The sequence below is a fragment of the Falco rusticolus genome, chromosome 6 (genome assembly GCF_015220075.1).
Source record: "Falco rusticolus isolate bFalRus1 chromosome 6, bFalRus1.pri, whole genome shotgun sequence".
Lineage (NCBI taxonomy): Eukaryota > Metazoa > Chordata > Aves > Falconiformes > Falconidae > Falco > Falco rusticolus.
This window is the reverse complement of record NC_051192.1, coordinates 2,423,475-2,447,024: the sequence shown is the minus strand read 5'-3', so window position 1 is coordinate 2,447,024 and position 23,550 is coordinate 2,423,475. Positions and strand designations below refer to the sequence as shown.

The following is a 23,550-nucleotide window of genomic DNA, read 5'->3' as shown; positions in this document are numbered from 1 at the left end:
TATACTGTTCCTGATCCAGTTAGCTTCAGTACCACTTTGTGGGATGATGACTCTGTGCATGTTTTTTGTGCGTGCGACTCGTACATCATTCATTTCGTTTATTCGTCAGCCAGCACGCAACCCTTCCGGGCATCCAGCAAGTTATTTTCATGGGGAAGAGAAGGTTTGCCCCAGAGGTAGAGCTCTCCCTCAGGCTATGATCTTGTGTGGCTTAATGGAGGATCGTTTTCTTGTACCAGAAGGTGGGGTTTTTTTTGGTTTTGAGTTTGAATTATCTGCAGCTGTGGTGCTGTAAGCATTTGCTTGGGAAACATCACGGGTACCAGTAGCCTTATCTCCTCCCATCACTGCAGTTTGCAGTGCCAAGACAAGAACCTGGGCAGCAGTACCTTGCCCCCATCCCTGCGGTGTATGCTGCTCATCCATGGTTCTGAAGCAGGGGTTATATCATTAAAAACAGGACTTTGCCATCTAATAATGTTCCTGTGGATTAGGCCTACAGCAACTAGCTGAATCGATACAAACCTCTGTTCTGAAGTTTATACCTGACAGGGCAGAAAGCAAAAGTATATAGAAATAACTGCCACCGACTTGACGGGGAAAATGCTTATTTCTAAAATGAAATCTCCATTTAGAAGTTTTAACAATATGTAGTTGTGTTTCTTTAATTCCAGATCCTCAGTAGGGCCCATAAATGTTTTCCATATGTTAGCAAATAAATTTCTCCGGTCTTGTACATTATAAATCGTCCTCTCAAGAGATGCAATCTGAGTAAGACTAGCCATCCGTTCTGTCTCCGTTGGGGGAAACATTGTCATTGCGATGGTCTGAGATTGTTCTGTTTGTCTTCATCCATCTAGCCTGCATCTTCAGCCTTCTTTAATTAACAGTCATCTCAGAAATAACCTTTAATAAGGACTGAATATATTCTGCAGTTCCTCAGCCGCAGGATTCGCCATATAATCAAGCTTGTGCAAAATCTTTTCCTTAATCTACACTTCTACTTTCAATTACAGATAATAATCCCACTGACCATGAAGTGAAAAATGTGAATTCAGTCCAAGGAGAGAAAGGTCAATGTCTTCCAGAGTCTGCAGAGTGCCTGAAATGGTCTCTTTTAGCAAACCATCTGAAAAAGCAGAGGTGTTTGTTCCGAAACCTTATGACCAGCTCAGCTGAAATGCTGCTCATGTGTTTTTCGGATAAATCCACAGCCTTGTGCCTGCTTTAGCGCTGAAGAAAAGACACCCACTGGCAGGAGGAGCAACAGCTCCCGTGTCGGCTCTGGTTTGTGAACCTAAAAATTACTGCAGTCCCCTTCTGGATTAACAGGGATATATAGGAGAAAACAACAAAACTCAGCCATGCTAGTTTTGATGTGCATGTTGCGATCATAGGCATTTCATGTCATCGATAATAATTTTTTTTTTTAAATCCTTGTGTTGTTCAAAACGAGACTTGCAGAATTTTGCAGGTAGAGCAGGCGTGATCCAGAGATGCATGGCTGGGCTACAGGGGGGCATTTAAAGATGCCTGCCCTCGATCCATTGCTTCTTTTGCTGACTTCTGGCTAAAAGCTTGCTTACCTTCGTTCCCCAACTACAAATGGGGAAAATGTTCTCCTGCTTCACTAAGGTGATGTGGATAGATCTTGCTGCCACCACTTTTCTTCTTGGGCTTCCCACAGAAGTCTTCAGACTTAGATTTTCACCATGAAGTTGCATGTTTGGAGCGATCCTGCGCCCCTCGTGCCTTTTTCTCGGCATGAACGTGAGCCCCTGTGCTCAGGGATGTTTGAGTTAGGAAGTTTGCATGTGGCATGGATGTTGCTGACAGGCATTTGAGGGACAGACGCAATTACCCATTCGCCACCGTAGCGGTGAGGATCGTGGCAGATGTTAATGTTACAGTTCTCATTGCATCTCTTCTGGTTTCCTAATTAAAAAAACAGATTTCTCCCTGCTGTCTTTCCATGAAACCTTTTCCCTACTTTCATCTCCCATGTGGGCCTCAAGCGTGTTACAGCCCCGCTATTAAAATTTATAAGATTTATGTTAGTTAGATAAACACTAAATCTAATTTTTCTTGCTGGCTTGGTTGTTTCACGTTCAGATGGTTCTTTTAAAGAACAACTGTAGCTCTTTTTCTTTAAAGTAGACGTGTAGAAACCCAGTCCAATTACTTTGGAATATATTTGTAAGTTCTGTATGATGCTGGAGCATTTCTCGTCCCGCCCCTCCGTGGCAAACGATGTTGCTGAGAGGAGGGAAGCACTGAGTTGCAAGATTTATTTTTTTTCATGAGTTGCACTCGGGGATTGAGGAGCCGCAGGAGCCTGCAATTTCCTTTTTCTTAAGGCTAAGCTAGAGTAACAAAGGAAAAATGCCTTTTGGAGGAGCAGAGCTCTCTGTATGGGGGTGGTAGGTTGTCACCACGAGCACATCCACCTTGTTTGCTCGGTGAGGCTGAGGGAGGCGATGAGGGGATTGTCCCAGCAGTAGGACTAGATGGCCATACCTATGTTATTCTTCCTGCTCAGCAGCCAGCTGTGCTGTGCATGTACAGCCAAAGGGTTCATTGTTGCTAGCCACATCCTCTGATGTCTGGATTTTGGGCTTGCATTGTAAACCACAGCTATTCTAATTCAGATTTTAAAAGGAAAAAAAGTACTTGCCAAGAAGAGAGAAATTCACACGCAGAAACCAGCAGGCTCAAATCCCTCCTTCAAAAAACAAAACCACCAAAAACCAACCAAAAACCCATGCCTTTCAGCCTTTCCTGGCTTTCAGCAATGAACCGGACTAAGATTTATTCCTATTTTTTCATAATTGGGTCTCTCAAGTTGTATGTACGCAGTGCTCTGGGCATCCACACCCTACACTTGAACAGTCAGTGCAACGCCAGCTTAGCAATCGCTTGTCATGTCTGAACACGGCTTTCGCTCTTCACACTTCAGTGCCGTGAAATCTGCCTCGCTTTGTTCCAGCAGACTGACTTCCAGGGTAGTCCCGGCGTCTGAAGTCATTGGTTTAGCTGGAGTTTAATTGGTTTATTTTCTTCCTCCCATTAATACCGGGGTGCATCAGGGGAATTCTGCCTGCTTTTATGCCAGGGGTTGGGAGGCAGGAGAGATACTGCTAAAACAGTGAAAAGGTCCTGAATGTGCAGCTATTTTAAGGCCAGCTTCTCTGTGTTCCTTCCCCCCACCCCCTGCCTTTCTGCAGGTTAACTTTGCCCGCAACAGATTCACGTTGCTCAATGGGAATGGATACCAGTGCTCAAAGAGATTTTTTTCAGTAGGGAAAGTCAAGTGGAAAGTTTTTCTCTGGCTTTCAGGGTGGTTTTTTGTTTTGTTTTTTTTTGTTACAGCGTTGTGTTTCTCCCTTTCCTTCAGGACCTCCTGTTTCTTTTAAGTGATGCTGGAAATTAACCCGTTTATTTTCTTACTCTTTCTACCGGTACAAGCAAGCTATACTCAATAATAATTTACTATGATTGTCACCGAGACAGAGATATCGCTGCTGTCATATGGGATGGCAGCTGCTCTTAATTCTTTAAGTCTTTCAAAACTGTAGGGGCAATTAACGTCGTCTTCAGCCTATAGATTGTCCTTGCTTACTTGCAGCCTGTCATCTGGACAGAAGGAAATAGGAAAATTGCTGTGGTGCAGAGGTACACAGAACATATAATCTGTTTATTCTTGTGTATATAACAGATTCGTGAGCTGTACTGAAGTGATAAGTGAGGGGAAACTGGTAGGGGAGAGAACCGTGGGGTAGATTTGAAGCTTTATTTGCTGTCGTTAGAAGGAACGAGGAGGAAGCAGAGGTCTTGCACAATTTCTGTATTGCTTTATTGTATTTATCATACTATTTTTTTTGCTTTCGGGTCAACCTCTGATGGGCAAAGCAAGGTTTTCTTGTTGCAGATAAGGAGTACGCAGTTTAACGCAACTCCCAAATGCACTGACCTTCAGTTCTTTGGCACTGTTTCAGTTTAAAGCTTTCAAACAGTATAACGCTTCCCCCCCACCCCCAAACCCAAACTATCAGTCTGGTTGTTTTACCACACACAGTCTTGAAACTCCCAGGTCCCCAGCAAGGACAGGATCAGCCAACTGGTATTGCAGCGCTTCCCAAAGGTCCGGCACTCGCAGCCACGCCGGCGGGGAGATGATGCGAACGCGGTCCGAAATCTGGTCAGTCACGGGCAGGCACTTTGTGGAGGAGGCAGAAAGGTGTTCGCTGGCACAAAACTAGACCCGTAAGAAAGGATGTGGATTTTTTTTCCCCCTGACATGAGCAGCCCCAATTTCAGCAGCCCAAAAAATGAGCAGCGATTCTTTCTTGCAAATATCAGCCCTGCTGAGAGCTTGGGGTGTTTGGGGTGTCTGCGTGAAGACAAGGCGAGGGGCGTCTCTTATTCGGTAACTAATTATTAAGCAGAAAATACCGGTCTTGCTGTCAGATATTCCAAGTCTCGCTGTCGTGTAGTTTTTATGGAGCTAATTATAGCAGCGACTTGGATGTGTTGAGCTACTTTGCTGAGGGTAGGCAATTTCTCTTGTCACAATTCTTCCTCTCAAGACCGTTTTTGCAGTGTATTTTCTGGCTCTGTACCATTCCCACATGCAAACACAGTTGGTCCTGCGCTGGGATTGGGATATATCCTGCAGGAAACTGAAATTTGATCTTCTGCTGTGATGGAAGTTTCCTTATAGCTATATCTTGCCAGAACTTGTAAATGTTGTAGTTTGTGCACCAGTTAAGTATGGGGTTTTGTTCAGTTTGCTCCAGCAGTTCAAAGAGATTTAGGTCAGGTTTTTTGTTTCTTTCTCTTTTTAACACCCACTTTCCCCTTTCCCTGTGCTTAAGTGATGATGTGGCATATTTTAGTGTGCTAACTCTTTCTGGTTTATACTCCATTTAATTATTTGTTATGTATAACCAGACATGCATTCATTTAAGTAATCCTCAGATTACAGAAAGCTTGTTTCCTTGTAATATGCAGTCACCTGAGGCTTCGGCACGAGAAGGGTCACCAGCAAACCTGCCTGTAGAGTTCCTCGTCCAAGGGTGAATTGACTGGTGCATCCCTAGCTGCAGTTTCTCGCTGATGAATTTGTTACCCGAGTGCGTCGTAGCACCATTTCACACTTGCAATCAGCTAGCTGCATGCTTGTCTTTTGAAGAAATAATTTGCCTGTGTAGTAATGTAGTTAAACTGTGTGATGAGTTAAAGTGCGAAGCTGTTTATGAGCGTGTTCCCTTTTAATTCATCTGGAGCTGAACACTTTAGTGCATTTGTGTGCTTAAGGCACAAATGTGTCAGAAACAAAACGTAGCCAAGATGAAATTGCCCTTTCTTAACCTACAGTAAAATGCAGGGGGAAAAGATTTTTTTCTTTTTTTTATTCTTTTTTTTTTTTTAGAGGATTGTTTTTTAACCTGGATCGGCTTACTAGTTGGACTTCATGCATGGCCCTGCCGGCGATAGCAGCAGCCCAGATAAAGGGGGGATGCAGAGGGGTGAGCACCTACAAGCGGAGCCGGAATTGCTGGCTGCCAACAAAGCCATGGCAGGGACCCCTCGCTGAGGGTGGGCTTTGCTGTTCCTCCCCAAAAGAGCCACCGTGGCCCTTGCTTTTTCCCTTGCGTGGCTCCCATCCCCTGCCCTCAGCCAGGAGGAGCATTTGCAAGTACAGCTGGTCTTTCCCCTGTTTGCAGCGCAGCGGTTTTGCCTACCTCGGCTTGTCAACAGAGTTTTGTACTCCGGGTTTGTGGCCTTCTTGTTTTGGCCACGCTTTTTTGTTGAGCTGTGGTTCCCCGGGCATTTCTTCAGCATTATGTAAGGGGGACCAGATTTGAGGCAAGACGCCTGAGAAAAGCAAGTTATTTTCCAGCCAGCTCAGTTCCCCCCACCTTGCTTTTGCAGCACAGCCGTGCCAAGAGCGGAGCTGGTGTCGGGGAGCAGGAACGGGGTTGCAGGGGTTATTTTAGTGCTGTGTATGAAACCACAGCTGAGGGATGCAACTTGACTGATGCATCTTTTAGCCACAGCACCGCTGAGAGCCAGTGGAGCAAAGAGGGGCTCCTGCCGTCCCCCTTTTACCAGCACGGCTGACCCCGCACTGAGCCAGCCTGGGGAAGTGAACCAAAACCAAGCCCTATAAAAGAAAGTGAATACTTTTCCGGTGGTTTAGCTCCTCAAGCCAGCTCGTAGGGCTGGAGAAGCAGAAGTGCTGGCTCAAGGGAAACCGTAAGAGTGATCAGCTAAGCAGGCAGCAAAAAGCCTCCACCACCCCGCTGATGTTCATCGTGCCACCCGAAATTCATTGCATACCCCCTGGCCGTGGATAACACTGCCTTCTGCAAGGCGGCTTTGCGCAGGCTTCTGCTGTGCTTGTGCCAGTGGTACGGATACGGCGGTTCGTGTACTCGTGGCTGAGCCGGGCTTAGTATTTATGGCATTTTCCTCCTTCATGTTGCTACCACAAAATTCAGCTTTCGATTGAGACAAGAAGGAGATGACAGGATAGCTGAGGCAATGTCAGTGGCATTGTGTTAGGGCCAAATGTTACACTTTTACCTTGAAAACACATAGTTGATATTACTGTAGCTTTCCATTAGGTTCCTTCTTTAATCTGGATTATGCGGTTAGCCCTTGCAGTGTATAGTCCTTTCTTTTGGCCACGGGGTGCTTGAAAGTTTCACAAAGGCAGAAAATGGCCTTTTCCATTATTGTGATATGCAACCCAAGGAAGCTGCTTTCAGTGAGCAGCTATATGTGTACGCTGCAGGCTCTGCAGCTGCTGCATTCGTCCCGGAGCGCTCACATGAGAGGGCACCAGGGATGCTGGCTGCATTTGGGGTGTCTCGCTCAGTCCTGGATGCCACCTCCGAAGGTGACGGGCAGAGCAGATGCCATGCAGAGTGTAAACGCTGTTGGAAAGAGGCAGCCTTGGACAGGGGACATGGCAATGATTGACCGCTTCCCATACCGTGGCAGAATGAATTAGGGGATCGACAGCCAGCACGTAACCCAGCAGTGCTGGTGGGGCCGGAGGGATGCGGCTCTGGAGCAGCAAGCAGGCACAGCCCCGCTCAGCCCTGGCATCCCAGCCTCTCCCTGTATTTTAGAGGCAGGGGAAAGCATTTGGCTCCTGGTGCTGAGCTGGAGCATCCTTCTTGGCAGTGGTGGGAAGGGGGCTGAGTTGGAACCATGGGGCAAATGACTGTGTTGCCCTGCCCTTCATGAGGGAGCCTGTAATTTCCACGTGCTGTTTAAGCGCTTGCAAGTCTGTTTTGAATCTGTTGTCTCATATAACAGGTAGAAAAGAAATGGGGGGAAAAAAAAATCCATAATAAAACAGAGTTCAGGCCACTTGAAGTGTACACCCGAGTTTTGATAGTCTAACCATAATTTGTTTGCATCCACTCAAATGTGTTGTTTTGTTTGGGGTTTCTTTTTTTGGAGAGTTTGGAAAGGAAAAGGAGGAGTTTGGTAAAGCTAAACAATGAAATGTACTTTTACATGAAGCTTCAAGAATAATTTTCCTTTAAAGTGGCAGGCTCCCACTTTCAGCCCTTTAATAAGAAAAAGAAAAAAAAAAACCCGAAAATCTCACCATACAACCTTCTGACTGACAAAATACTGCGGGATGGTGTTCCCTCTGCCCCGAGGCATGTGCTTGGTGGTGACTGAGGATGAACAACAGAATACAAGAGTCCAGGGAGCTCGAAATGGACCTCTGCCCGGTACAGAAATGCGTTATAAACAACTGCATCTAAATAGTCCTGTTTCCTTCCCTCACCTGCCTAATGTGTTTTGCCAAGGGTCTGCTCGCCCTGTATCTTGCAAATTTTTTATGAAAATTAAATCAGAAGCAATTATAGGAAGCAGTTCATCTGTCTCTGGTTGTGTCTGCAAAAGGCGAAGGAAAGGCAGAAGTAAAAAGTACCATTGCATTTTTAAGCGGAGCCTGACATATTTGCATTGCATGTGAAGAGGGTATTTTAAAAGTTTGCATCAGCTGTTGGATTCTATTTTGGTGGTGAATTCCAGCTAAAATAACGTGGATGCTCATAACTGTGTGAATAAATGACCCCTAACTGGCTTCTTAAAATACCATATCAGTGTGCTGTGGGAAGTTTGCATTTAACTGGGTTTTTATCCCCTCTGTTTGTAACCTGGTATATCATAGAGGAGGAGCGTGCTGCTGAATTTAAAGGCTGAAGTGTTGGATTTGTACATAGCAAAGACAGACGTGATGGATTAGGTGCACCAGTTCTTTTAGTTTAGCTAATCTAACTTTCATTAGTATTTTTCTTCCCCCTCAATCTTATTTTCTTCCTCCTGCCTTGGAAATTTTCTGTGTAGAAGAGTTGAGATTCAGTGGTGAGTTATGTGGAGCCATCTGTTCCCGGCTGTGCTCAGCAGCAGCGCAGCCATCCCCTGTGCACGTCCAGTGTTTAACACCCCCTGGCTGAGCTTCACTCCTTTATCTCCTAGCATCCTTGCCCGTCTTCTAAAAGTTCTTCAGCAGCGTTGGATGTGCTAAGTTCCCTGTTAGCACCTCAAAATTAGGAGCTGGCACTTTCCAAATTAATTGCAGCTATGCTGATGGCAAGCAGGTCAAAGGTGGATGACTTTAAAGAGGAGCTGGCACCCACCTCCCTCTCCAGACCACCTGTCTGTGCCCCCTGCTTTGCCTGGAGACCCTCCTGTGCCATCAGGGCACAAACCTCTGCAGGTGGTCAGCTGGGGTCAGGGAGCTGAGACCGAAAATGATTTTTTGGGCTGTGTTCCTGTGGTTTTCCACCCAAGCATGAACACGGAGCAGGTGATGAGAGTGGTGGGAGGGAGAAGCAGGGACCGTCACCTCCCCACAGCGGTACTGACCTCAGTGCCCATCTCTCCTGGCCTTAGCAGAGGACAGCTGGGGTAATGTGGCTAATATGACCTGTTAGAAGAGGGAGACTTTGCTACTAACACAAATACTGGGCAGCTGATCATGCCGACTGTGCTGCAGTCCGCATCAAGATGTCATTTCCAAGGCATAAACAGATTAACGGAGCCCTTTATGCAGACAGGAGAAGTCTGCCTCTGGCCCTAGATGGTTTTAAGCAATTGGTTGGTTTAAACAGTTCCCGAGCTTAGGTACAAAGATCCTGCTGAAGTGATGTAGCTCATCTCAACATGGAGAAATCCTGTCAGGCCACAGCAAGGAGTTGTTACAGGAATGAAGAAGGATATGTAGGAGTCCTGGTAAGGAGAGTCTCTCCAGATGGACAAGGACACGAGCGCCTCGTGGGTAGGCAGAGCCATCCCACTCTTGCCACTGTGCCATGGGATTGCTGTGCTGCCTGGGGAGCAGCCCCCCTGGGAACTGGGGCTTTTTTTCCCCCTTCCAACATTCTGGGTTTCCCTTCTAAGTATCTGATGCAAAGACTTTTTCTTCCATTGAAGCAGTGCGCTAGCCCAGTGGTGTAGTAAGGACAAGGCGAGGGGTATCATATGGGAAGGAAATGTTTTGTGGAACCACTCACAGCCTCTGGTCGTGGGCCGAGCCTGAGCAAAATGGGGTACTGTTTTACTTCAGTCCTCCTCTGGCTTTTGCGGGCATTTCTCTGGGCATCTGTTCAAATGCCAGCTTTTGCAGTGATGTGTCTGACTCCTTGTATTACCAACCAGTAGTGAAACAGGAAAATGTCACGGAGGTTTCCCCCTTACCACATCTGAGTATTTGCTGTATCACTTAACCGTGTCTGATTCTCATATATTCTTTTTACTCCTTGAAGCGAGCCGTTAGGCCACATCTGTGCTCCATGCAGAACTGAGTGATGATGCCAGAATTGGGCTTAGCGTTAGCTTAACGGAGATGATCTTGCGCACTGAATCCTTGTAAACGTTCCTGAAGCTTTGCTGACTTCAGACAGCACAGCCACTGGCACTAAGAGCTATAACCACAAAACTCAAAAATAAAAACAGAAAAGGTAGCAGTAAAACTAGCTAGCTTTCTGCACTTCAGGTTGGTATTTGTGTGAGTGGTGATGAGGAAACAGTCCAGACATTTGAGAAGTCATAGTCCTGTGCTGGTTTCAGAAAAATCTTGAATCCATGCTTATTGTAATGGTTGTGTACAGCCAGTTTGTCTCTGAACTGTACTGGAATATGATCTAACATGAAGCTTTTCCTTCAGACTCTTTGCTAGGCAATAGAACTAGATTCCAGCGGTCCTCAGTGGATGAGAGTGTCAAAACGTTTCAAAACTGTATGGGAGCAATTTTCTTCAATACAATTTCTGTCTTGTCTTCAGTGATAGGAAACAAACAGAAATTTGACAAAAGCATTTTCTTCTGTGGCTTTATCTTGCCGTGACAAATTAAAAGCTTCTGCTCAGGAGACAGGAGTCTCAAAAGATTTTTCACACTGAACCTTTTTCTTAAGACTTGGATTATCTAAGCCCCCTTTGAAGTGGGCTGCTCTGAGAATACGGGGCACACTTAGAGGTGGATGGAAAATGTCAACTCTTTCCTTCTCTAATTTCCTTAATAGGGAGAAGGAGGTGTTTTGAGACACAAATTTAGGATTTTTGCTGTTCCCCTCTCTGTGAAATTAAAACATGCTATGTCTCTTTAGGCTTAAATAAATTGAAAAAAAAAAAAAAAAAGGCAGGAGGAGAAAGGAAGGACTTGTTCTGGCAAGATTAAGCTGAGGGAGTTCTGGGAAACTATATTTTATCTTAATTTCTTTGGAAAGGTGGAAGTTTCTTCACCATGCATCCGAAATAACTCTCAGACTTCCTTTTTGTAAACTTCATAAACAGCAGAGGCTCTGCAGATAAACTTATGATTAGCTCTTAGCTCAGTATTGCTCGCTTACTGTACCATTTCGCCGACTTTATCATCTTTCCTTTCCGTATTGATAGCACAGCTGTGTTTTCCCCTATTCCAGCGAATGAAAAGGGCCAAGCAAAGAAGAGCTGGCTTGTGCCGGGACTCCCAAGGGATTGCACCTGGGCAGAGCGCACAAACAAAGGGCTGCGGCTGCTGCGGGGAGTCACCACATGGGTCTTGGCTGGAGGTGGGTGGGCTGCAGCCGGGGCGAGGATGCAGTTTGCTGGCTGTCATCTTTCCGGGGTCATCCTCAAGCTGTGAACTGGGGAGGGAGCTGGGTTTCTTGTCCTGGGGACGGTGGGGATGTCTTTTCAGATGACAAGATAGCAATGGGCTCCTCTTTAACATGTCCAGGCTTCCCAATGTGAACACAGGAGGCACTCCGAGGAGCTTTGGCAGCTGCAGGAGGCTGCCTTGGTGAAGATGAGACTTGAGCCCCCACCAAGTTTTGCATTTCCATTCTGCACGTTGCCAGTCCCCCTCAGATATGGGTGCTGCAGTGAGTGGGCTCGCACGGCAGTGGGAGACGAGCAAAGCAGAGCATGGCATGTCAGCTTGTAGAGGGCTTGTGCTTTGCAAAGGCCAGGCTGGCGCAGGTTTTCGACTCCTTTAGGTCCATGACTTGCAAAACTGCTTGTTGAACATCATGATACTTCTGTTGCCCCTGGTCCTGTCCACCTCATGTAACCGTTAATATCCTAGAGGGAGAAAAAAAAACCCATCTCGTCTTGCTTGACGCACAATTATTTTTGACAGCAAACTTGTGCATGCTTTAGCTGGCGGAGAGCGCTTCTGGAAGTTAAAAGTGACAGAGCTCCGTAATTTCCCTCTGGCAACCAATTTCTGACAAGCTGCCACAGATTGTATTGCTTCATAATTTTGAGATGAATCTTTCTTCTTTTTTGTAGTCACCCTTGGGTGTTGCATCACATGGGGTGAACCTATTCTGTAAAGCCATTAGAGGCAAGGTGATCAGTACAGTTCAGGCTTCTTTTTCTCATCATTTTTTATGATAGATGCTTATCTCAGAGTTTTACTTAGGCACCTGATTAGCCAGCTGTCCTTGTGTAACAAATCCATTTCAATGAGAAGTAAACTGCAGTAAATGATTAACACAATCTTCTTTAATAATGGCTAGGGTTTTTTAATTTAGTGAGCCACTTCTGAAAGTCTGAGGGGGAAACAAGGACACTTTTTGTAAAAAAAAATTATCACAGTGCAATCATTTGCATGTAGAATCCCGGTGGTGTTTCTCAGAGCAGCCATATCAAGCATGCAGTACGTGTGCTCACTCGGATATGTACAGCTCACTTGCAAAAGGAAATATTTTGCACGGGTTTTACAAAATTACTATTATGGTCATGATTAATGATTTTGTTATCCGAGCAGTGAAACCACAAGACTTCGCGACCGCCATAGCAATCGCAAAGCTTTAGTATGTGCGGCACAAATTTCTCTAATTGAGCATTTGAGGGCATGTTGAAACAGAGTTTCTTACCAGGCTCCCTGTTCCAACAACTTTAGTTTTGGGTTCATTTCTCTTATGTGGCTACTGGGCATGTTTTCAATAGTTTCCCCTCAAAAACAAATACTGGAGCTGGATTGGTTTCAAGAGGCTTTAGAAGAAGACAGTGTTTCTCTGATAGACCGGTGGCTCACCGGTTCGTGACATCTTTTCCCATCGGTGAAATAGCCTGGCTCTGAAGACTGTGCCCTTTCTAGATGTATTCCTGTAGGTGAGCGTCTTGTATTTATGTGACCTGCAGCAAACCTCTCGTATCTTCCCCCTTCACCATCCTCCCCAGAATTTTTCCTGCTATGCTGGTGGTAGAAAATCCCAGCCAAGACCCAGTCTCATCCTGGGCAGACAGAAGTTGTTCCCTGCTTCCATCTCTGACAAAGTTTTGCCATCATTTTTTGTAGTGGCACTTGCCTGAATATGAGGGTGCCTTTTCTTTGAGAACATGCCTGTTTTTCACCAGTCACCAAATCCAAGTTCAGTCCCAGTGGAGCAGCACTGAGAGAACAGTATGCTTTTGAAGGTCGAGCATCATCATACCTTTGATCCTCAGTCATTTATTTTCTTCTGAGGGTTTCTGTATGGTGTCTTGAACCACGTTTTAACTATGGGGTCTGTCAGAAGCACCTCCTTCTGTTAGACCTTTATCAGAGCCTGTTCCAGTGAATGCCTCGCAGGCTTCTATTCTGAAGTTACTAGAAGAATAATCTCTTCCTTACTCACGTTCCCATAGGACTCGTGATTCAGTAGGCTTCCCCTTCCCATCTTCATGGTCTCTTCCATTATCTCTTTTCCAGGCTGGAGAGACCCAGGCTTTTAGGGAGGCGTTGTGAAGCCATCCCGTGTCCTCGGTTGGCCTGACCATGGCAGAAATGGTGGAAATACCCTTACTGACACAGGGTGGAGGGTGGGCCAGAACTATGGACAGACTGGGGAAGCACAGCACATACATGCAGTGTCTTGATGATCATCTTTGTTGCTGCTTCTTTGGGGTTTTTTTAATCTGTTGCTGAGCCACCAAGCTGACACTGTCACAGGGCTGTCTGATTTCATCCCAAGAACTCTTCCCTGGACCGCAACAGCTGGCTCAGAGTGTATCATTGTATGTGTGTCAGATCAAGGTGTTTCCATCACTTTGCATTTTAGGGGTATTTATTCTATTTTTTTTTAACATCCAGTCTTTTGGCATTATGAGATTCTTAAGCAAGTTTTCAGGGTCAGCTTTCATTTTTATGCCCTTGAATGACTTAAGTTTCATCAGAAAACTGTGTCATCTTGTTGTTCGCATCTCTCTTCACATCACTGATGAGTATGCGCACCAGCACGGGTGAGGAGCCTGTGGGGTTCGTTGGTGACTTTCTGCTTGGGAGGAGGCAGGTATTTTCTACCTTTTTTTCCCCAGTCTTCATTCATTCCTGTGTGTCGAGAGCCTTCTCTTTTTTCTCCTACAGAAGTTCGAAGCTTCAGTGAGGGACCTTGTCGGAAAGTAACAGTGCTTATGCCAGCCGATGGTCAGCAAGGTAACCCTGCAGACACTGTCAACCAGCTGCCTTTAGTGTCACCAACCAGGAGGCAACGTGAATTTTTTTTACGGACAAGCGAGCAGAGACCTAGTCTCGGATAGCTTGGTTTCTCCCTTTCTGGCACTTAGAGTAGGTGTTTGTGTTGGCAAAGTGCCCCTCTAATCTGAGGACATTGAACATGGAAATGCAGCAGTTTTTTAATAAGGTGAAAGCAGAGGCCAGAGCCACAGCCTCTGTGGTATGCTGCAAACAGGTTTTGTAGCCATGTCAACACATGTGGAGGAGAGGCTCGGTTGCCCTGCTGGGTCTGAAGGAGAATTAAGGTGTGAAGGAAAGCCAGGGTAGATAAGAATCGGGCAAGATAAAAATCACTACAGCCTCTTTTCCAATTGCCTATTGCAGAAATACTGCCCTCCCTGAGAGGCAGGCAGCAAAGAGCATGCTGCTTGCAGGGCTGGTTATAGCTCCCAGCTGCCCCACTGAGATTATCTAGCAATTATATCCTGTTTGGGATTTTTATTTTCATCTAGGAGGGTGAGGGGGTTGCAGGCCAGTATGTGCAACCTCCACCAGTTGGGTAATTTTCCCAGGCATCGTTATTTCAGCCATGAGCACCCACAATGTTTTTGGAGCATATCGATGAAAGGCTTATCCCAGCAGGGCTCGGCTGTGGTTCCAGTGAAGGTGAAGGGTCCCGCTGGCTGGCACAGCACCGTGTTAAGGCTCTGCCTCCTTTTTGGTTCATGCCAGTCAAAGTTTAACTTTGAGAGCACGCTGCAGGCTGAGGCTGCGGCTGCCCGGGCTATGGGGCGTGTGCCTTACTGTTGTTGTTCTGAGAAGCTTAAATTACAGCTCAGCATCTGAGCCTGCACCACACACAGCGCTGCAGAAAGGTGCTCATATGAAGTGGCTGTTGTAACTAAATCCTAACTTTTCTCGGGTTTTCCAAACAGGTTGGAAGCTTAATGTTACTATGAAGTACTTGGTTGTAGAAGCTGCTCATTTTCTTTTCAAACATCTCCAAAATGTGCTAGATACTGTAGGACCTAAAGGCGCAAGAATTAGCTTTGAAGGGTTTAAACCCCAGGTTTGAAATGCCTTTGTTTAATAAGTTATGAAGACTGGGCTGATGAAACCACTTTTTAAAAAAAGAGCCTGAATATCAATGCAGTTACATTGTAGGGGTGGTTAACTATCTTAAGAGTTGTTCTGTTTCTACGTACTTGTTTAAAACAAAACAAAAAAACATGAACAAAAAAAAACCAAAACAAAGACATGCACGGAAAGCCTGTCCCTAATGGGTGGGTCAGCCATTCAAAACTCATCCTGCTTGTTGTACCCCTGAGATAACCCAGCCTGGCTTTACATCACACTGCAAACAGATCGGTATATTTGCTTTCACCAAAGTAAGCTGGGAGTTCAGTGCTTTTAAGTGCTATACTGGCTAAAGAGGATCAACATGTATTTTTTGTTCTAATGCTTTAAGATGTTCTCACCTTTGGACAGAGTCTTGCAGAGCATTGTTTTCAGAATAAACAAATATCCACAGTGAGCGTTCTTGTATTCTTGGAGTAGAAGATATGTCTAGTACCATTCATGGGAAAATAATATTTAGAGAGTGCATTCTTGACAAGGAGAGAAGGTTTTTCAGGTAAAACCAGTCTTCTCCCGCTACTGATACAACTTTTCTCTGCTGTTGCAGTTGTGTCTCTAACTAACTGTCATGGCGAATGGAAACGTCTCCCTTGGCCTCACCATAGCTGCAGCACAGCTTGTTAGTTGGAAGAGAATAGAGATTTTTCTTAATACAAAGCACCAATATTTTACACACGTGCAGTGTTACAGCTTTTCTGATCATTGTGCATGGAGGCTTCTTTTCCTGCTCCTGATCTGTTAGCGTATTAACAGCTGCCCTCTGATATTCATGTTAATATGAAAAAGTCCAAGCAATCTGTGAAACGAATTAATGGGCAAAATCCTGAACGACTGGATAGTGTATGGAACCTTTTGAAACAAGGAAAGGCTAGAGAGAGAGGATAGCTAAGACTGGTACCCCCCCACCGTGTATTTCTCCAGGAGAAATTTTTTAAGAAGATTTATTAAGAAGATGCAGGTATTAGCAATAGCATGTTACTGTGTGATATTTCACCTTTCACGATCGTTGTTGTGTAATGATGTAACTAACCTAAAAAAAGTACTCGCTGTGAGCCAGGAATGTACAACAACACAAGTAACATTTGTTGCATATTAGAGATTAGTGGCAAAATGAGAAGAACATGCCCTGAAGGTTTTAAAAAATACTCTGTGATGAACTGGAATTTGGTGACTGGAGAAGAATGTTTAAAGGAGTTTTTGGCTTAATGGGATGCCTGGAGGTTAACAGAATTGCCAGGATTTTTTGTAGCCTGGGCACACAGATGCTCTGTCCAAGTCTGCCCACAGGACTGACATGATTGCATCATTTGATGGAGTTTGCTCTTCATAGGTAGCTTCTAGCGTGAGCACTCATCACCCCGCAATGCCCGGTATAACAAATAACACGCCATGTGAACATGAGTGGTGTTGGTGGATATGTCATGGGTAGGCTATGACATTATTTTTCCACATGTGTGGTGACAGATTTTATGGCCTGGCAACAGGTCTGCCTCTTTCAAGTATTCTGTGTGAAACTTTACAAAGGTGCCAATGTTGCAGGTGTGTGCGAAGTCAGTGAGTGGCAAAACCTCTTTTTTAATACTGCATGCCATAACAGCTGAATGTTTGACAATTTGCCCTCCTTCCTTTCCATTTAAAACAGAATGCTACAGATAGCTCCTCTAACTCCTCTCAAAAAAGGGAACAGCCTGTGCGAACTTTGGCTTCTCCTGCATCCTGCGAACATCGAAGAATTTGCACTCGTGGACACCTTCACGACCATTATAGCTCTGACCACTACCATCTAGAACAAGTAAGGTTTCTTCCCAGTGTTGCCACCTAAGCGGCTGTGTCTGCCATAGCTGACTGGTGGTTGGTTTTCCCCTCATATCTCTGGAAGACACCCCCTTCCTTTCTCTCCCTTTCCTTCTCAGTTACCTTTAAATGGCTTTCGATTATTTTTTTTTAAAAAAGCTTATACTGTGATTTAATGTTATGTTGTACCACCTGCACACGGACCATCGTAGGTCTGTGACAGCTGTACCCATTCCTGAGCCGAAGGCTGAAACTCTGTGATGGGTCGTGGTAAAGGGCGTACAAAGAAGGAAAACTAAAATTATTAAATAACTGTTTTTTCTCTAAGCAAAGAGACAGTGATGGCTGATAGCAAAATGAGCTTATTTATCTTCTCTCCCTCTTCATCTCCATCCCTGCTTCCACAGTCAGTACCGCGATCCTATCGGCATGTCAACTTTCCAGATGATGATGAGGAGATAGTGCGCATCAACCCTCGGGAAAAGATTTGGATGACTGGATACGAGGACTATCGCCATGCCCCAGCACGAGGAAAGAACTTTGATCCTGATGACACGGACTCCTACGTACGTTTTGCCAAAAGCGAGGCCTCAAAACACGAATACACTTATCCTTACGTAGACAACTCGGACTTTGACCTGGGTGAAGATATCAAAGGTGCTGTGATAAAGACTCAACCTGTCAAATTCAAGCCCAGGCGGAAGGAAGATGGTGAGAGGTCGCGGTGTGTGTACTGCAGGGACATGTTCAACCATGAGGAGAATAAACGGGGTCAATGCCAGGATGCTCCAGACCGCGTCAAGACTTGCATCCGTCGAGTGAGCTGTATGTGGTGTGCAGACACTATGCTCTATCACTGTATGTCTGATTCAGAAGGAGACTATATAGATCCTTGCTCGTGCGAAACCAGTGATGAAATGTTTTGCCTCCGGTGGATGGCCCTTATCGCCTTGTCTTTCATTGCTCCATGTATGTGCTGTTACTTGCCGCTTCGGGCTTGTTACCACTGTGGGGTCATGTGCAGGTGCTGTGGTGGAAAACACAAAGCTGCTGGATGACTACAGATGTATTCGAAGTGTTACGTTTTTCCTGTAGTTCAAGGAACACGTTGGTTTTGGAGCACTGAGATCACTCATTTTGATGCAGCCACTGTGCCCAGCAGCATCCAGAAACCACCAGTTTGGATCATCTTACATTTGGTCGTCAGGGGCTCACACTGCATTGATTTGCTCATCAAGTGTTCTAACTAACTAACCTACAGCATAGACTTTTGTATTATTAATCTGTAATCAAAACAGACTGTCTTGTACATTTTTTTAAAATTTTTTTTTTTTTTTCAGTTAAAATGAGTTTGAGGAAAGAACTGCTTTAAATGGTGGTGGATTGTAGAACATCTCCAGGTTGTGTCCGTCTTGCCTCCGCTTGTGCGGTACCATCGGCGTGTTAGCAAGCTTTGGCGTTTATAGAAACGGGGTGGTGTAGTGAATGAAATCTCACTTAGAAGATACTTGCCATCAAGTTATTGTGTGTGTATAGAAGGTGTGCTAGTAACAAACTTGTACCACAACACAGTATTTCTGTCACTGGTTTTCTTTGGGGTTTTTGTTCTGTTTTCCAAAGCCAAAATAGCCATCTAAACTGCAGTTTCTCTTCTAGAGTCCATCGTCATTTCCTTCAGCAAACATCTGAAATTATTTCTCTGTTCGTAAAGCTCTGTGAACAGAAAGCAAGGCTCAGTTACCATAGTCACATAACCATTGAGAATCTGGTAGTTCTCCTTACCTGTAATCATTTCAGACCACTACTTGAAAGGGAAACTTAAATTTTAGGGTTTTCTTTTTTCCCTAAATAACATTGGAAAAATAAAACTGTGTTTTCAGAGTTCTGCCCAAAAGAAAGGGAACTTTTTCATTAGCCAGCCATGTAATGATCTGTGAATAAAACACTAAGGTTCCAGATGAGGAAAATTGTTTTTATGCAAAGAATTACTACCAATGCAATGTCAAAAGCACTATTGTGGGGAAATGCTGCATTAAGTGGTGGATTATATGGAAAATTGTATTTGTTTGTTTGTTTTCTGTATAATACATGAGCATGAGAACATACGCATCCACAGTAGAAACTACATTTAGCAATCTAGACAGGTTTTTAAAAGCAAAAGCCAGGATGATAACCACCACTTCCATTTTTTGACCTGCGGTCCCAATCCTCCAGATGCTTACACATGTCTCGATGTATCGCGCATGCAGCCAGCGTTCCTGTGAGTCTGTGCGTAGGATTAAGCATGTGAGTCTTTGCAGGAGCCAGACCGAAGTGTCTCCCTGGCTTTCCCCTCCCCAGTTCACCACCCAGATTTATCAAGTGGATGCATAAGGTGCATACAGCAGGATAAGATTACTTTAATTTTTTTTTTTATTTTTTTAATGTCATGTTGTCTTGTGTACAAGGCTTGTAATTAGCTTGGAAAAAGAGTATTTTTCTAATATATTACAAGGAATAGCCAAATAATTTTTATTAAAAAAAAAAAAAAAAAGATTTAGCGCAGTGAGCTCTAACTAGCATAGTACAATCTGAATACTTTGAGGCAGCTAGGGATTGGCTTGTCAAAGCTGGCACTGCTGTTCCTGCCATAATTTCTTTCTGCAGTAAATTGCCAGTGGGCGCATGTCCTTTCCCTCCCTCTATTGCACATTGACATCAGTCTTAAAAGAGAGGATTTTTTTTTTTTAAACTATTAATTTGCCAAATAAATGTAAAAGGAACGCTTGCCATTCTTTCTTGGTGGAATGTCCCAACGGTTCCTCTGAGAGTTAATCACAGCTTTTTTAGTCAACCATGAATTAAGTATGCAATGTGCTTATACACTATAGAGTTCGGTAGGCTTAATTTGTAGCAGTTGCTGGGGATTTTTTCAGTTGGGAAAAAAAAATGAATGATAGTGGAAAAGGGATGGAGTGTTACACTCTGGGTGATATGTCTGGGTTTGCTGAATGAAATATAAATATTTTGTGCCTAATAGCAGTTGACAAATCTCTCAATGGTGTCTACTAAACATCAAGCCAGCCTCGGGAAAAAAAAAGAGAATTAATGGAACAACCTTTTCCTTTTATTTCTGTTCTCAAAGTTGTTTCATGTAAACAAACGTCTGTAAGATCATCTCTCTATAAAGCACAACACTACAAAAAGATCTTACAGCTTTTTGTCCGGTCTTGAAGTGCCCCTATTTATTTAAGCAAAGTAGACATACTCCAAGCCTTTCCGTATGTCTGGAACTAAAAATTAAAAAAAAAAAAAAAATCCCTCTTTTTATTTTTTTTTCTTCCCCTCCTCCTTCCTCCCTCTTCTCTTGGGTTTTTGTAATACTTGTAGATTTTGCTGCGTGTGTTATTTGGTTTGTGAAGGCAGTGGTGTAAGGGCACAATGATAGAAATGGGTGTTTTTTTGTAAATATTTCTCCTTAATTTCCACACTGCTGCTGAACAGTGTGTAGCGTTCTCCCAGTCAGCTTTGCAATACTGACATCAATCATTTGAGAGAAATTATTCAGATTTTATTTTTGTATCTGTGGTAACAAAACATTAACCAAATTTTTTTTTTTCTATTGTGGAAAGGGTTTTTTTGTGTTGGGTTTTTTTTTTTTGTTGTTTTTTTCCAAGCTATTGCTCACGTTAACAAATTAAAGTGCCTGAAGCCTCATCATTATTGTATCTATATACTAAAACTTAAAACCCTGTTGTATTGATTTTTATAAGCCTTTTTACCTCTGTGTAAAAAAAAAAAATATATATACAAGTGTATGATGTACATTTTAGTTCTTAACTTCTTTTTTTATTGTTTCTAATATGTACGATCAGTGTAGCTATTGCTTTAAAATGTACCATGTAAATATAAATACATCATATCAAAATGATGCCGTTTATTGTCAAAATGATGCTATTTATTGTTATTTAGCTGGCTGGAAAATGAGGGGGAAAGAAAAGGGGGGTGTCCCCACAGCTACTTCCCCAGAACCTCGCCGTTCCTGAGGAAAATTATTGATTTATTTCACATTTTTGGGTGGCAAACACTGCCAGCCTTGGGGACAGTCTGTTCTCGCCCAAACACAATGGGGACCAGGGGGCAGGTGGTGTTTTTTCCAAGTATCTTTTAAGTGGTTTTCAGGCATTTCGCACATTTGGGGTGGCCTGGCCTGGTGTTGCTGCACCTCAGGAGGCCCTGGCGGCCATGACAGGGCCAGGGCTCCCTCCTGCTTTCCCTTCTCTTCTCCCCAGGCCCTCATCCCCTGCGCTGCTTTAGGGTTTTGGTGTTTGGGTGGGTTTTTTGGTGGTTGATTGGTTTTTTCACCCAAGCAGCATGGCCCCAAGGGACAGGGGAAAGCAGAGGGAAGGGCTGGCAGACATGGCTGCCGAGCTTTCTGAGGTGTCACCTCCGCTGAGGAGAGGTGCCAAGGGCGGCTGGCGCTGCTGGCCCTGCTCAGGGGGCCTCGACGTGGAAAATGGAAGAGGAATAACCCAGCAAAAACAGACACTAGGCTGCGGCCAATTGAGGAAACCAGGGGAAAAACAGTGAGTATATCAAATTTGTACAACATTTCCAACAGGGGCTAGTCAGGCCGACACCAACTGTTTGTGGAAAGCCCAGGTTTGTTTTTCTGTAGGTAATAACTGTTTCTCTTTTTTTACGTGCTGCATGTTCTGCTGCTGAACAAAGCCACCTTGAGTAGCATGTGAGAGAAGGGAAGCAAGGGCCCATGTGCCAAACTATACAGTCTTTCTCTTAGAAAAGGTGTGCTCCCTGTGATGGCAGTGCTTTGCCTGATGCGCGCCCACCCCACACGTGGGTTGACATATTGGTTCTGTAAGTAAGCTTGATGTTTGACTTGCCACAGCTTTGCTGAGATCCTGAGTCTGCTTTCACTTTCGATTGATTTATATTTGTATTTACAGGTTTCTAATGCTCATATAAATAGGTATTTCTGTTTACAGTTGTTGTACAACTAAATGTTTGTTACACGTTTTAAAAATTCTTCGCAGTGGGTCAGATGTGTTCGGGAGGATTCCAGCTGCACACAAAATCCTTTGGTTTGTGCTGGCATTGTCTCCATCCACGGCTAAGCTGAGGGCAAAGTGATTCTGACAGCCCGTTGCTCACAACCCACCATACTATCTGGACTATGGCAGGAAGACTTCAACCCTCTTCCCTGGCTGTTTGGATTCAGCTTGTCCCACAGAAGACCTGGCTATGCCACATACCTTCTGGCAGCCTGTGACATCCTCTTGCTTTCATCTGCGAATTAAAGGGGTTGCTTATGCCTGGAGATTTCTAAACTGAACTAGTAAAGTCTGGACCCTGTATCCGTGGAAAATGCAACTGCCACCAAGATCCAAGGCACCATGAACAGCAATCAGCCTTCCGCAGCCTAATCAGTGTGGAGGTCCTCGGGCTTACTCGTGCTATCATCTGCGACGGGTACTGTCCTCTTGGCAGGGTGCAATCAAGAAGGAGTTTGGGGAGGACATGGATATTGTAAGCTTGCAACCATATGAAACAAGGTTGAATATTTCATGGCTTTAAAAAAGAAATCTATTTTACTAGTAAAAGTAATACCAGTTACATTTTAAAATAATGTCCTTTCACCCAGGCTGACTTCTAGGTGCTGACAAATGCAGCTTGGCACTTTGTAGCAAAGAGGCTTGACACCAAATGTGCTGCTACCGTTGCCTGGGTGAGAATGGCTTTCCCAGCCTCTCCTTTCCCCATTTTGGCAGCAGGAGCAGTGCTAACCCAGTTCACCCCCAGGCCTTTCTCCTGGGGAAGGCATCCTTGTCTTCGCACAAACATCACAGCAGTCCCGCCTGTGTGAACCTACCTCCTTGTAGCCTGTGAAACTGAAGAGATGGAGGGCAAGGGGAGGATTTTCTTGGCTGTGCTCACTCAGGGAACCTGCAAGTTACTTCCATCAAGGATACATTCCCTCTGGTAAAAGCAGTATCAGGTCAGGAATTGCAGGGTGAACAGAGGGCAACTACCAGTGTGGGTCCTTCCAGGTATAACAGCGCTGTTTTCCTTCAAGGATCCTTTCCACCAAGATAACAGTTTCAAGCATTTCTGAGGAATGACCGTAGCTTCCCAGTGTTGCCTTCAGGGGCAGAAATTTTGTACGAGGAGGGTTTGCTTGGCCGCCTTTAATAACGTGGTAATAAGTTTTTCTCACTCTGGTTGAAGAGCTGCAATTTAAATAGGCAAAACTGATTTATTCCTGTTGTGAAAATGACTAAGTCCAAGAGAGTTTGAATGACTTGCATAATGTGGGGAATTTGTGGCACAGTCTGGCCTGGAGTATCCTGAGCACAAGTCCACCATCACGTTCATCCAAAGGTATCTCTCCTGTCCGAAGATGAACTAACTGCAAGGTTTGGGCTTCTGCAGGAGCCTGGCTGCATGGAGCACAAACCAAACCAATCGGCCCTATCAGGAAGGGATGTGTAAATCCCCTTTCTCTGCTAATTCCGCTTAGAAATGCAAATTGGAAGTATCTGTCAGCAAGCCTGGAAACGAGGTATCATTGCATATGTTCCCAATGCTTATCACAGGCAGAACTTGGCTTCTTGTGCAGACTAAATGAAGCTTTTTTCACAAATCATTTGGGAGTGAACTTGCA

General features: G+C 44.6%; 1 protein-coding gene across 3 annotated transcripts in view; it reads left to right on the top strand.

Annotated features, from left to right (window-relative positions):
* Positions 1–20,796, top strand: part of SPRED2 (sprouty related EVH1 domain containing 2) — a 65,646-nt gene extending 44,850 nt beyond the window's left edge. For all 3 annotated transcript variants that reach the window (XM_037391874.1, XM_037391876.1, XM_037391875.1), the window contains 2 exons: positions 16,738–16,887; positions 17,297–20,796. In XM_037391874.1, coding sequence (XP_037247771.1) covers positions 16,738–16,887; positions 17,297–17,947 — 801 coding nt within the window. In that variant the 3' untranslated portion in view covers positions 17,948–20,796. The remainder of the gene's footprint in view (positions 1–16,737; positions 16,888–17,296) is intronic.
* Positions 20,797–23,550: the final 2,754 nt, after the last annotated feature.